This window comes from Pholis gunnellus, assembly GCF_910591455.1.
Source record: "Pholis gunnellus genome assembly, chromosome: 1".
In the NCBI taxonomy this organism is placed as follows: domain Eukaryota; kingdom Metazoa; phylum Chordata; class Actinopteri; order Perciformes; family Pholidae; genus Pholis; species Pholis gunnellus.
In genome coordinates, this window is record NC_136528.1 from 10,257,954 (window position 1) to 10,272,603 (window position 14,650).

The following is a 14,650-nucleotide window of genomic DNA, read 5'->3' on the forward strand; positions in this document are numbered from 1 at the left end:
AGCTAAGATGTTTTTACCATAGACTGTATATAAGAAGGTTTTCACAATACATTTCGACTTCCTGTTTAGAAAATACCATCTGATTACAGAGGAAGTCATTTGGTACTCAAAATATAGCAAATAACGTTACTGTAAAGTCCTGTTTGAATGCAGCTGTATTTCATTGCATTACAAAACTGACACCTAGAGACTGAGTGTAACAAGTACACCCAAATATACAGCTTTACTGATCAAGAAACTGTTTACAGTTTCAAGACTGACTGAAGTGGAGATATAAATGATCTTACATTCCTGAAATGTGTGTTTGCTTGATGTGAAGACTTTTGTCAAATATGTTCTACAGTTATTTCTTAGCTGTCTAATTATTATTGGATGTCGTACAAACGGTTGTGGGTGGAACCTTAAACGACAACACGCGTTTTCTTCCGGACTGGATTCTCTGCTGCCACGCAGTTACTTCCATGGTGTGTGCATTTGTTATGTCGCCGACTGGAAACACATTCATTCCGTTTTGCTTTGACACGCTAACTGCTTACGTTTGCTTGTGAGCTTTTGAGTGTCAAGTCTTTTTTACTCGGTAAACATGTCCGAGGCTCTGTTGCAGTGGTGTGTGGACCAGTTACACCACAAGTTTGGGTTGGAGGCCTGTGAAGACATCGTCCAGTAAGTCACGTTAACGCTAGTTAGCAACAAAAAAATAAAATGTCTGACGTCAGGTGAAGTGCTGACAGCCAACAAGCTAACATGATACTTTGTATCTATGCCGTTTGATGTCACGTGAAGGATCAGATTCAGTTTGGGATTTTACTTTTGTAATAACGTATAAGGTTAGGACACTGGAATTGTTAAGTAAGGTTAAAAAACACAAACAAAAACAATTTTATAAATAATCTCCTCAGACGCACAACAACATCTTAAATGATCTGCAGGTGATGTTAGTTATTATTAACCATCACATGAAAGAGACAATTATAAATAGAGGACAATAAACCCGGTCATCAATAGTGCTCTGTTGCCTTTACACATTTCTACACATCAAAAATAAACACGAATTAAGTCACTCAATAATAACTATTCTATCGAAAAGAAAGAGAGACAAGAAATCAGGTCTATATTATGATATATAGATAATCTATAAGTACCCATAAGTATTACATAAGCAGACCATTAAACATTGCTGGAAGCCACACAGATATCAAGAAGCAGTGTGTAGAAATGATTTAGGTCTTTAATGTTTTCTACGTCCACTTTGACAAAAAGTGTTGTTGAATTAAATGGTCATTTTGCCATCCTGCTGTCTAGATACATTCTATCCATCGAAAATGCAGAAGAGATCGAGGAGTATGTGGGAGACCTCCTGCAGGGCACAGATGGGAGGAAAGGACAGTTCATCGATGAGTTCCTCAGCAGGTGGAAGAAGACTCAAAGACAGGCCACAGATACCTCAAGTCCTTTCCCTCTCAGGGAATCTTTTTCATCGGCAGGTAGGCTGTCTGATGTCTGCCATTGAATGCATTTTGATTTAAACTGTACATCAAGATACCTCCCAGCCTTTACCAACCTGCCATACAACTACAATGCAAGCTACTAAACATTGTAAAGTTCTAAGGATTAAATGTCTTCTGAGTGGAAATGTAATTACAGAGATATTTGCGCTCCTTTCCTAGAGTCACAAGACATGACCAAAGACAGCCAGAAGAAGTCAAAACGCAAGGGCCGTAACAAACAGGAGGTGCTGGCTGTAAACCCAACAGAGCCGGAGCCAGAGGCAGTCAAAACCCCCATTGATCAGATGAGGGTGAGTAAACACCAGCTCTAAACTTTTGTTCTGCTGTCACTTACTTCATGAAGGTAATTCTCATGGTTTGAGTTTTTTTTGTAAATGATCCATTTTATTTTTTACCTCTTACCTCTATCTATTTATTTCTTCTATTCGTGTTTCCTCTCTTCATTTCTTCTTCTTTCTCAGGCCCAAGAAAACAGCAGTTCTTCTTCAACAAAGAAGAAAAGTAAGTTTGTTAAGCTCTATGCTCAAGAGGGACAAGACAAGCTGACTATCTTACTCCCAGGTCGACATGCCTGTGAGTGCCTTGCCCAAAAGCACAAGCTTATAAACAACTGCATCAGCTGTGGTCGCATCGTATGTCAGCAAGAAGGTTCAGGACCCTGCCTCTTCTGTGGAAGCCTGGTACGTAAGAGTTTGTAGTCTTTAGATTACTTTTCAATCTACTTGGTGTGCTGACTATCCTTATTTTCTAAATGTAGGATTCTTTCCTCACTGATTTTTTTTCTGATTCAGGTCTGCACAGGAGAGGAGCAGGACATCCTGCAACGAGACTCCAACAAAAGCCAGAAACTACGAAAGAAGCTGATGGGAGGTGAGAATCAAAACTAGTCCGAATTATAAAACGCTCAAATCTATAATGACGTGGATCGATGGTGTGAATATAGTTTTTTGTTTTTGGTGGCAGACGCTGGAGAAAGAGATTATCTCCCACGCCAAGAGGCCAAGATGAAGGCTGGCTTGGAGAAGGCTGTGCAGCACAAAGAAAAACTGTTGGAATATGACAAGAATAGGTATCATAAAACACACAGTCACGCTAAAGAGCTTCACAAGAATGGATAGGTTTACTGCTGTGTGTGCTATGTCTATACTGCAGAAGGTAAGCGAGAAACTTGGTGGTAACACTTGCCTATTTCTTCACCGTCCCCTCGAACTCCAGTGTCAGTAGAACGCAGGTTCTGGATGATGAGTCGGATTACTTTGCCACTGAGTCTAATCAGTGGTTGTCACCCAATGAGCGGGAAAAGCTGAGGCAACAGGAAGAGGAGCTGAGAGAACTTCGCTATGCCTCTCGCAAGGACAGGAAGATCACGTTGGACTTCGCTGGCAGACAAGTGCTTGACGAGGGAAACAACCTCAACGAGTACTACAACAAGTAAGATAGTCTGACTCCACTTGAATCAGCGCTGCAAGGGCAGTGGTGTGTAGTCATGCTTAACGCCATTTGAAATGCTCGCTATTTAGGTTGGATGAGACCCTCATGGCTATGAATAGCGACTCCAAATCGCCAGTGTATTCTAAAAGACAAGGTGGAAGACAGACCCTCGGAGAGCTGGTCAACCCCAACATAATGCAGTCGGCACCAGAGGTAGGTCATTTAAACTGGGAGTAACAATGGCGTCACACTGTGGTACTTCTACACTTCTGTATTTCTACATTTGTATCATCGTGAAGCTAAAATGCGTTGAATGAATGCTCTTCCCAGTGGGTGGATGTTGGAGGCAGCAAGAGAAACACGAAGCAGGGAAAGAGCTCGGCAGAGGACAAGGGAGGAGAGGAACGGCACAAGTTGCGTCTCCAAGACAAAGACTTGCAGGAGATGTCTGACGGGGGCTGGTGCCTCAGCATGCACCAACCGTGGGCCACGCTGCTGATCAAAGGCATCAAGAGGTAAGGAGCTAACAACATCCCAAGTGAGCTTTGAAGATAAACTACATTGCAGTATTAACCTAAAAATCAGGCCAATGTAAGCAGAGGTAACATTGTGTTTTGTGTGTGTGTGTGTGTGTGTGTGTGTGTGTGTGTGTGTGTGTGTGTGTGTGTTTAGGGTTGAGGGGCGAACTTGGTACACATCCCATCGGGGTCGTCTTTGGATTGCTGCTGCAGCCAAGATGCCCACTCCTCAGGAGATAGCTGAGGTGGAAGCCATGTACCGCCAAGTGTACAAGAAAGGTACACAACCTGCACACAGCAATTTAGGATAATAAGACTGCATACTGGAGGTATATATATATATATATATATATATATATATATATATGCTTCTAGAAGCCTTGCATGCAGCACTTTTAATTGAAGTCATGTTGGAAACCACTGCCACAAAGTCTGCCATCACCGTGTAAGTGGATCTTTGCTCTTGTTTTTTGTGCAGAGCCCAGGTTTCCTAAAGACTACCCCACCGGCTGCCTGTTGGGCTGCGTCAACGTGACCGACTGCCTGCCTCAGGAGCAGTTCAGACAGCAGGTCAGTGAAACATTACACCATACCATAACTATGAGTTTAATACCAGTACTAAAGTTCATTTAGTATTCGTACCACCACAACTTGGTATTGAATTGCCGAACAAATCGGAGATATGGGTGGTAATTCGGTGTGTCATCATAAGGGGAAGTGATGGACAGACTTGAATAATCATGTGAAATGATGCCTCACCGCCGCTGTGATGCTTTGCAAAGATACTTTTGTTACATGTGATTTGAAGGATTTTATTTTCTTGAGTTCAGTGTCAGTGTTTGGTTGATTTGTGATCCAAGTAAACACAGTTGCAAAAAAAAAAAAAGAATCTGGCAGAAATGTGTTTTTGTGTATTTGCTTTTGGCTGACTTGGAAGTCTGGTTGACAGTGTTGCTGTTCTTGATGTTGTTTTGTGTCGTTGACTTCTAAGAATTCCCATCGTCTGCCCTGGGAGGATATGCTAAATACCTAATTTGGTTTCATCATGCAATAGCAAGAATTGCATGAGATTCTAACAGACAGGTGCACACACACAGACCTCTTGGATAGTGCATTGGGATTTTATAGACATCCAGAGGCTTATTCCATCCAAGACGATACCGTACGACACAAAAAACATTCAGTCAAACACATGAGTAAATTAACTGTAAATTAACGATATTAAACTGACAGTTTCATGTGTTCGAGGATAACTTTTCCTACATCATTTCCCTTGTATATCTTGGAAACCTGACTGAGAAACACTGTATTTGACTGAGTCAACCAAGCATTCTGTGTAAAGGTTGCCTTATTATCAGCTCTTACCAGCAGAGGTCAGACTGCACCTTTTTACCAGACCGCCAGTTTACAGTATTCCTCGCTAGAGGCAGTATGCACCATAGGAACAATCACTAAAGCACAGATACAAGCCCTCATTATAGTTAGCTCCCACCAAAATGGTGTATGTATAAACATTACATTGGCTTCAGCAGCATACATTCATAGCAAAAGGGCGTATTTTATCTCGTAGTATTTTATGATTACACTCATAATATTGTCTAGCTGCAGGAGACATGAGCAAAGAACGCCCTCGGATTACTACTGAAACAACAGAGTGCACTGCTTCTTTCAATACTATTCATTTAATGTCTTCCATGAACACTTGTAGTGACGAGGACTCTGGTTTGGCTCTGAATATGTGATGCGGCAAAGCATGGAGGCGCTCCTTTGGCAGTATTGCCAATGCGGCCTTTTTGGACTCATAAACTGTTAACTTGCGTTTTTACACCCATATTGATTTAATTAATTGCCGCTTTACCAAGTGTAAACTGGAAAAATGCACCCCACTCCCCATTAAGTCGTCATGTGTATACAGAGTCGCTCCCCCATTTGCCATCAATGGAATACATTTAACCTAATTACAATCCTCTTCTTGCCTGTTTTGCCTCTGGCTTGGGCAGAGACTGTCTGAGGTCCACTGGTCTCTTTCTCTTTTTCTCTCCAGTATAGTACAGTGCATGATATGTTCCAGTAATCATTCTAGTTCCAATAATAACAGTTTGTCGATCGCCAGAAAATGAATATCCATCAATTATGCTAACTAATTGTATAAATAATTCCTTAGCAAAATGAACAAAATCTCTGATCAGAGACACACCCTTGTTTGATACAGCGGCAGTCAGTTCTCATTATTTTGACATTGTGCATAAACGTGCCTTATTTGTCCTGTCACACAGAAACATACACACATGAGATACAGTAAAACTGTATAAACAGGGAAATGTGTAAAACACCACACGTTGAACAAACATGCTCCAACCCTGCAAAGCTACAAGCCCTCATACACACGAACACATACACATGAATGCATTCATGAGATGATGAGATACCGAAACACATCACATTTGGAAATCGCAGTCTTATGTAGACTTATGTATTTAATTTTTTTGTATTAGCCATTGAAACAGCAATGATGCCCTTTCTGGATGTACTTGCGTGTCCGTGCGTCCCTGCACACATGATGTAACGTATGTGTCTTTCTACATAAAGATTATTTGTCAGTGTTTGGGTAAAATCAGCTTTACAAATGTGTACTGCTACATGGTTTGCATTCTGACTGCCGGGACCTGTAAATCTAAGGGCTTTCCCCTTTTGTACTCTGTCCTCATTCTCTCCTCCACCACTCATTCCACCCAGGGCTGTAAAATCATGTTTGCAGGCAGTGTGACTGCCCTTTCATCCTGTGAAAGGGTGTGTATGTCTGTGTGTCTCTGTGTGTGTGTGTGTGTCCACTTGCACAGAGCAGCCATAAATAACACCCCCACCCCACACAAGGCCCCTCAGAAAAAAAGGAAAGAGAGGCAGATGTAGAAAATAGTGAAGCAACCAGAGAAGAACAACGGTACCAAAGACCTAATGACGGTGCTGAACAGTTGGTTAGTGCTTATTCCAGTCGCTGCTTTGGAAAATAAAGCAGAGGCTGTTTTCTGTTTTAGCCTTTTAAGCTTGCGTCCTTTTATGTAAGCAGAGGAGTGCATGTTGTGTGATTGCATAGTAGCACACAGCTGAGCTGCTGGGCTGGGGGAGTGGGTGAGGCGTAGGATTTACTGTCCTGTGCTGGCAGTTGTGGGTGGTTAAAAGGGGGCTGGTGAACGACAGACAGCCATTATTCTTCAGGCTCTACTAAATCTGCCCCTAGTGATGTACGAAATATTAGATAGTGGAATGTGGGTGGATCAGGAGAGCGTGTGAGAAACACTGTGAATGCAATAAATGCGGTAAATGTAAATGTCTGAATATCACCGATCCAGTGTAGTAGCAGTCGTTCCCCTGTAGGGACGCTGTTGTACAAAGCAACACCAAAAACCTAACGCCCTGTTGACAGACATTGTCGAGAGACCACCCGAGGCTGGGCAGGATTTCCATCTGCTTGACTTGGACCAGTTCTTCCCCTCATTAGAAACTGACTGGTGTATTGATCCATTCCTCACACAATCTCTCACTCCTCCCAACTCCCCAGCTCCCGTTCTACTGATAATTGGCCGGCCATTATGATCTGTGCTCTGTCTCTCCACCCCTACCCCACCCCCCACCCCCCCTCAGTGCTCACTAAGCAATGGGTGAAGATGGATGTACGCCTGACCTTCTGGGAGAAGAAGGCGGGGGGGGGTTGGGAAAAAGATAGTTGTGTTGCAGATTGAAAACTGAATTTTTCTTTTTTTAGATGGAGGAGGCAGAGCAAGATAATTAAATAGGATGAGCAGAGAGCCCCGGCCGAGCTTAGCAGGTTTATGGGTGGTGGATAGGCTGCAGATGGTTAACTTCACACATACACATGGCACTCCGCTGTCCATTGTTTTAAAATTGCACATCAATTTTCAGTACAACATTTATCTACACAAGCACAGACCTGTTCTAAGTCTACAAAATGGCACACAGCGCAGGCGAAGGCACATCACACCCCACACAGTGCTTGAATCGCACCATCAACTTACTCCTGTGGTGAAGAAATTGATTGGATCAATCCACACTAAATAAGGGTCTGATTTATTCCTCTGTTGGAAAGACCATATCACCAGCTGCAGAGCCACATGTCTCAGTGAATACAAGTCAGTGGTCTAGTCTTTTGGACAGGCATGCCGAGAGCAAGACCGGTTACTGTTCAGAGTTGTATTGATTCATATGAAATGACTATGAGGGCAAGAAAGCAAAGGCTGTGTGTGCGTGTGTGTGTGTGTGTGTGTGTGTGTGTGTGTGTGTGTGTGTGTGTGTGTGTGTGTGTGTGTGTGTGTGTGTGTTATCTAATCAAAGGGCGCTATGAATTCCCTGATGATGAAATGTTGACATAGTAATGCAATATTGGAAGTTTCCACATTCACAGAGGTTTTTGAACAGTAATGCAGCCTTGTGGTTCCCAGATAAGCCTGTTTTATTAACCTCGGGTCTATTGAAGGCTGACACACAGCAGGTCCCCTGGCACCGGGGTCGTCCTTCAATCCAAAGGATCGGCGGTTCGATCCCCGGCTCCGCTAGTCCATGTCGATGTGTCCTTGGGCAAGACACTTAACCCCAGATTGCTCCCGCAGGCTGTTCCTGCGCTGTATGGATGGGTGTGAATGTTAGATAGTCCTGATGGGAAGGTGGCACCTTGCATTGTAGCACCTGCCATCAATTGTGAATATCTGAATGAATGTAGTGTTGAAGCGCTTTGCGTTGTTGGAAAACTAGAAAAGCTTATAAAAGTACAGACCATTTACCATTCACTTTATTTCCCCCTGTATGCTTGTTAACAGTCCCTCAGTTCTGGTTTGGTTTTCTTTGCTGGTTGCTTGGCACCTGGAGAGGGTGTTTGCTTACTTTGTACTCCTATTCTAAGTAAATGGACATTATCTATGATATTTTGTTTATCCTCCTCTCTTAAGATAACAAAACTGTCCTTAAACCTTGCGTCGGGAAAGGTGGTTGTGTTCAGTATTGGGTGCAGACTCCTGTCCTCATATCTGTCTTCTCAAATATTCACTTTAAGCTGACGCTTTAGGTTGCTGTCTTCCTCCTAAACTGTCAAAGAAGAGAATATCTTTCAACCTAGTGACAGGGCAGAGCAGAGAGTGCTGTTTTTCACCACTAAAGGCTTCAAGGGCTCAATAGCTCTTCTACCCCCTCAATAATTATGACGTCTGTATCTTTAGGCACGAGGTGGCATTTCTTCTGATCATCAGCTAGAACTGAAAAGACGATGTGCCGTCGTTCCTCAAATCCCTCGACCGTTTCACACGCTGAGCCTCAGCGTGTCGGGCTAATTACGGATCAGTTTGTGTTCTGGCAGTTGCAAATTTAGTGTTTTCTTCCTCAGCTGTCAGACCACATCGGTGACCCGCTGAAAGCAGACACTGTCTTTCTGAACCTCGACAGTGCTCCTGACACATGATCTGTACTCGGGCCCTCGTTAACGGCTAGATGCAGTCCGTGCCCAAAGCAGAGGACTCATGTGAAGTTTTTCTGAAATGCTTTATTGTTTGCTGAGGCATTATCAGTGGTAATAACTGCCATATTTGGCATGTGCAGCTTTCATGTTTCGTGTGCTATCGTTGTCTGGACCCAGGTTTCTCAACAGTACACACAGCGACCTCTCCATTCATGTGTGTTCTGCTACAACCCTGTTCAGTTTCTTAGCCTAATTTGAGTTTGCATCATACAGCTGTAGGGTAGGCGGTGAGTGGGTCGTTTTCGTAGCATGTTGATTTTCCTCAGCTTGTCTCTGCTACTATAAGAGAAATATCACACTGCTTTGCAAAACATTTCCCTTTTTTTCTTTAAAAATAACAAATTTGACGAATTAAATAATCTTAGAAATGAAGTAAAGTTAATAGTTCTCTGTGTTGAGCACAACAGCATCTAAGTTAATTTACTTCTGACCATAGTGAAAGTATTATCTATACTGTGAAAAATTGGTAATGAAACCGTTTCAAATATTCAAAATGAATATGCATCAAAAATGTTTACATTTGTTTCATTGGCATACACTATATAACCGTTTCATCCACTTACAGTATGTAACTTTATCATCTGCATACAGTTTGTGTACATAACAGTGTCATCTGCATACAGTGTTATCTGAATACAGAATATACATTTAACTGTATCATCTGCATACATTATGTTTATATAGCTGTATCATAGTAAAGTAATAAACCTAATGATAAAAGAATTGCAGCACAACAGGAGATGAGGTCACAGTTTCAAGCTCAACTCCAATCAAACGCCAACGAGAGGAGATGGCTCTTTAGCGGCGACTAAAAAGCGTCTGATCAGCTTTTATGTGAATGTAAGGTTGTACCAGCGATGAAGGGCAGGTACCACAAAGGCACTGATGCCTCTTTATTTCGGTCTGCATCTCAGAACATCCAAGAGCAATCTGATTGGTCAACCTCAGTGCTCTAACTGGAGTATGATGGTGCAAGAGTTCTGCTAAATCTTCATGAGTCTATATTCAATCCCATTATTGCAGAATATACAGTATATACTATACTACACTGCAGCGCCGTAGATGAATGCACACCAGCAGATGTTGGATAACGGAAACCACAGGCTTGTGACACATCACATAGCTGTAAGCTTAGCCACTTATCTGTTAAAGTAAGTGCTGGTTTCTGTGGAATTCCATCTGTGCAAGCTCTCCCTCTGACCTCCAGAGTGGAGCTCCCAGTCTTGTTAGGCCGGCTGGAAGCTCCGACTGATGCCTGCGTTTCCTTGTGTGGTAATGTGATATTTATATGCTGAAAGCCTTCCTGCAAGCATGCACCCCCGCCCCCACACCCACACACTCTGAATATATTGGAGGCATTCCAAAGGAAGGTAAGTCAGGCAATGCTATTTTTTTTTTTCTTCCCCCGTTTTCCTCTGTGACATTGCGTGAATCCATAGCAGTGGCAGCTCCCCTCTCTTCCTACTCCCTTCCCCCTATATCATTCCATCTTCATATCCCCCCCCCCCCACACACATACACACACACTTTCTCTCTAACAGTATGTTTTACAGGTCAGGGCTGTGAAATTCTGTGTGTTCGTGGAGAAGTCCCATTATGCTCAGTGAACAGACGTGCACGCAACTATAGATCGTTCCCTCTGCAATCTCTTTTTCCTGTGCAACCCTTTGTCACACACACTCGCATTCCTCCTCTTCCTCCCTTTTTTCTTGCTGGGCAGTTTGCCATGACAGAGAGGTCAGACATCATGTGATTCTGCAGTGGTGTGGAGAATGCATTCAGCCCAGAGTCCCCAGGCTCCGGATGACAACCAACCAAACCTCAGTCACAGGTTTTCAACAGCATGAAAAATACATAGAACCATCTGCCAGACTTGAAATGGTCTGCTACACTGTCAAGAATTTCACCGCTGTCCTTAAACCACTTCTTTGAAATGCCACACACTTCCTGCTGTTGAGGGAACTGTCAGCGAAGCCCCCTTTATTATCTCACTTCCATTTTGCACTGCTCATTTAATGGGACGCGTTGTTCTCGCTGCATGCTGATCACAGGGACTTGGAACAAAGATAAAGGCAACACAAGTAATTTCAGGCAGCCTCCTTTTGATGGTCTGAAAGACAGCAGTGTTGATGAAAATAAGTTGGAATCAAAGAGAGGTAACTGAACACCACGCTGTATGAAGTGTGAGACGGAATGCTAAACAGGTTCAACTTCTTCCTGCTTTATTCCTTAAAAATGATGTGATCAATATTGCTCTTTTAAGTCAAACCTCTTTAACGAATGACTTTTCTCTCTTCTGAACTGGAAACATTGTGTTGCTAAAGTCATAGTCATTATGTAGTCATTACTCCAGTACAGTCCTTTAGAACTTAAACAGGAAAGCCTGCAGATGCTCATAATGTTGACTGTGTTGACTTTTATTATTGACTCTACCAGAAGAGGAACTGGTAAACTCAGCTTCTGAGTTAACCAGTTCTATTTTTTTTTGCTTTCAAAATCTAATGTAAAGACATTACCTTCCATTACCTTACATTACATTAGCAGGTTTAGTTCAAGATTCAGTGTAGCAATTCCCAAATATTTACCTGTTGTGCAGCTAAAATTCATATTTTGAAATACTTTGAAATATCATTATTAGATCGATAAACGTCCAAAGGACTTCATTCTACCATAATGTTTTCCTTTTATAAAAGAACTAGAACAGATTCACAAGAGAAGTACCTTTTTGGTCATTCTTGATTTAGTTTATTATAGAATTAAGATTATTTAAAAACATTTAATTTATTTTTACTTCTCAAGCCTCATTTGGAGTTTTTGAGCTTCTCTGCTAACACAAGCCATTACAGCGCATTTTAATGGTGGATATAACGTATGTGGAAGAAATGGTGGAGGGTCTTAAAGGGAATCACAGGAATTCAATCAGTACAATGCTGGAGCTGTTCCAGCTCAAACTGTAAAAGCCTGTGATTTTGTGGATGGAAGATGTTTAGCTGTTGCTGTTTTTGAAAAGGTATGTTTGCACTTCTTTTATGTCCCAGCAGATGTTACTGGAACAGCCTTTTTTATTTTTAGCTTATGGAACATTCATCTGCTTCCCAGTTTGTGTTCTCTTTGATATAATGGCCTCGACTCTGTTGAACAATGCATTTGCATAAAAAGAGGAAAAACCAGACCTCTGCAGATTGTAATGTTGTGATCTATTTAGTGCCTTGCCACGGGCAAACTTAAACCCCCCACAATGAGCTTTAATGAAGCATAGAATCAATATGTTTGACATTTATCTGCCGTCTCCACATCTGGTGTTTGTTGTTGATGCCCCAAGATGGCTCCTCATGAGGCTAGTGTCTGTGCCAGTTTTCTGTTCTTGGAATGAGGAAAAGAATGAAGGTTGTGTGGCACAGTCAGTAAGTACTTCATTCTCAGAGTCAGTGTGCGACCGTGTTCCCCGGCCATGGTGTTATCAGCAATTGGAAGAGCTCTCAATTTAGTCATTATTCTTAACGCCTGTCCCCATCCAAATGTGAGGACAGGCATTACTTCACTCATTACCTCGAGCTGATTTTCAGTGTTTTTGCCAGAATTCCCCAGGCATGCCTAAGCAATTGCTTTATGTCACACAGGCCTGTGTGTGTGTTTGTGTGCGTGTGTGTGCGTGTGTGTGTGTTCATTTAAAAGAGATCTTTATCCAGCCAGGCCCCGACCCAGCAGCAGTATAAGTATCTCTCCTAGAGAGGGAGAACCAGAGAGACAAGGAGCGAGAGACTCTCTGCCACTGCAGGGTCAGAGATTACAAACTCAATTGTACTCTGCTGGATGACATGTCTGCTCAGCAACTTCCTGCTAGCGACATCAGAGGGAAGGAAAGTATGGAGAAAGACGGGGGAGGCGAGGAAGGCGTTCCGTGCTTCCAGTGCCATTAATCTTTCTTTCCTTTGGGTGCAGCAAACTAAGAAAAAATCCAGCCAGTGAGTCTGACTTATTACCAAGTTATAATTACTGGAAAAACAAAAGAAAACTTTAAAATCAACCACAAAATACAACCTGTGAATACATTGTAAATGATGATCTTAATCTGTATTTCTCTTTACTCTTTAGTCTGTGTAATTCGAGCGCATATTCCCTTCTGATATTTCATATCTTTATTTTCTATTGATAGATTTGAGATGGGGCAATCACGCTCATTAGGGTAATATTGATCACTGATATCGATATTTATCACTGATGTATCATTCCAGTTGGCCGACACCATTCACCATTTGTTTCCTTATTTAAAGCACGTTTACAGATTTCTCCAACACAACAGAGTCTGTTACACATGTTCGACTGACTCTAATGTTAAAGGTAATTAATTACAATATGACTTGGTGTGTACTCGTATGTTCAGCCACCACATCAGCTTTTGGATCATAGAGCAGCTTGAATTATTTATTTTTTTCATTAATAAGCCTGTCGCAATTATTACATTATTGCCTGATCGTGATTATTTGAGCTGACCGCCATCGTTTTGCATAATCGTTGGATTTTAAGCACTGTTAGAAATTCCTCAAAAAAATGAATTAAGTGCATTTCTATCTGCTGGGCAAGTAAAGTGTCTCCCTGACTACAAGGTTCTGATGTCAGGGGAAAACAAACAAACATGGACACAATGAGCTTGGCTGTCTAGATCTCACTGCTGTTGAACAGGTTCTTCCGTTTCTGCTCATGGGACCATTTTTCTTGTTTTACGAAGCTATAGATGACGACAGAGAGGTGCTGATAACTGCTTTTTATATTTATAGCGGAGAGTCGGTGCAGCGGTGCGTTTGTCAGCTCTGGTCAAAGTGATGGTGGAGATAACTTACAGACCGTCCTTTGCTGCGTGATTTCACAACGCTTTAACCATCGAAACAGAACGAGAGCAGAACAGACATTGAGCTGTTTGCTGTGGTCATTCGACGAGTTCAAAATACAATAGTGGTTACTGTAACAAAGGTATACCGAATGTGTACACATTCTGCTTTTGCTTATTAATGAATGTATCGGTGAATAAAGACCTACCCGACATTACAGGAACAGCATTCTTTTGCCTGTTTCTTTGTCTTCTGCACATGTAGTGCTTGTACGTTACCAGAATATACATACAGAACAATAACGCCTTAAATAAGTAATCCAAAAGTAGCGTGTTTATATTGTTGAATTTATTGAATTAAAGGGATGGAAATGTATTATTCTTATTTGGCATGCACATTATACTTCATAACAAGCACCAGGAGGCGTTTATTTGAGGAAATATGGTATTAGGCTTATGGCATAAAAATACCAGATAATAGGTAACCACCAGTAGAATGGAGAAAAATATACAAATTCATGAGAAGCAATTTCTCCATTCATGTGTTTGGTGAAGGCATTAATGAGATCTTTCAAGAGGTTGAGTCCACAAGCTGTTAGCTAGGTGCTGCCAGCTGTTGTCGCGGGCATCAAGTGCTTTTTGAAGATTGCTATTGCTTTTATAAATAGTCTGACTTGTAAATCAGTAACAGACACGGGCAGAGAGAACCAGTATGAATACAATTTTATAACCAAACCCTCTAATGTTTGATTTTGTTATTCAAAGTACCAGATGTGTGTATTGTAAACCACTGTTTCACCTGTTGTATTCATCAGAAAGTCACGTTGTTTTGGGCTCACCG

General features: G+C 42.0%; 1 protein-coding gene across 1 annotated transcript in view; it reads left to right on the forward strand.

Moving 5' to 3' along the window:
• Positions 1-502: 502 nt before the first annotated feature.
• The window catches only part of trip4 (thyroid hormone receptor interactor 4), a 69,082-nt gene continuing 54,934 nt past the window's right edge, over positions 503-14,650 (forward strand). Inside the window, exons 1-11 of the mRNA XM_079166606.1 lie at positions 503-663; positions 1,303-1,484; positions 1,668-1,798; positions 1,970-2,188; positions 2,300-2,378; positions 2,472-2,577; positions 2,724-2,939; positions 3,029-3,152; positions 3,270-3,454; positions 3,612-3,736; positions 3,936-4,027. Of these exons, the coding sequence (XP_079022732.1) occupies positions 584-663; positions 1,303-1,484; positions 1,668-1,798; positions 1,970-2,188; positions 2,300-2,378; positions 2,472-2,577; positions 2,724-2,939; positions 3,029-3,152; positions 3,270-3,454; positions 3,612-3,736; positions 3,936-4,027 (1,539 nt within the window). The 5' untranslated portion in view covers positions 503-583. The remainder of the gene's footprint in view (positions 664-1,302; positions 1,485-1,667; positions 1,799-1,969; positions 2,189-2,299; positions 2,379-2,471; positions 2,578-2,723; positions 2,940-3,028; positions 3,153-3,269; positions 3,455-3,611; positions 3,737-3,935; positions 4,028-14,650) is intronic.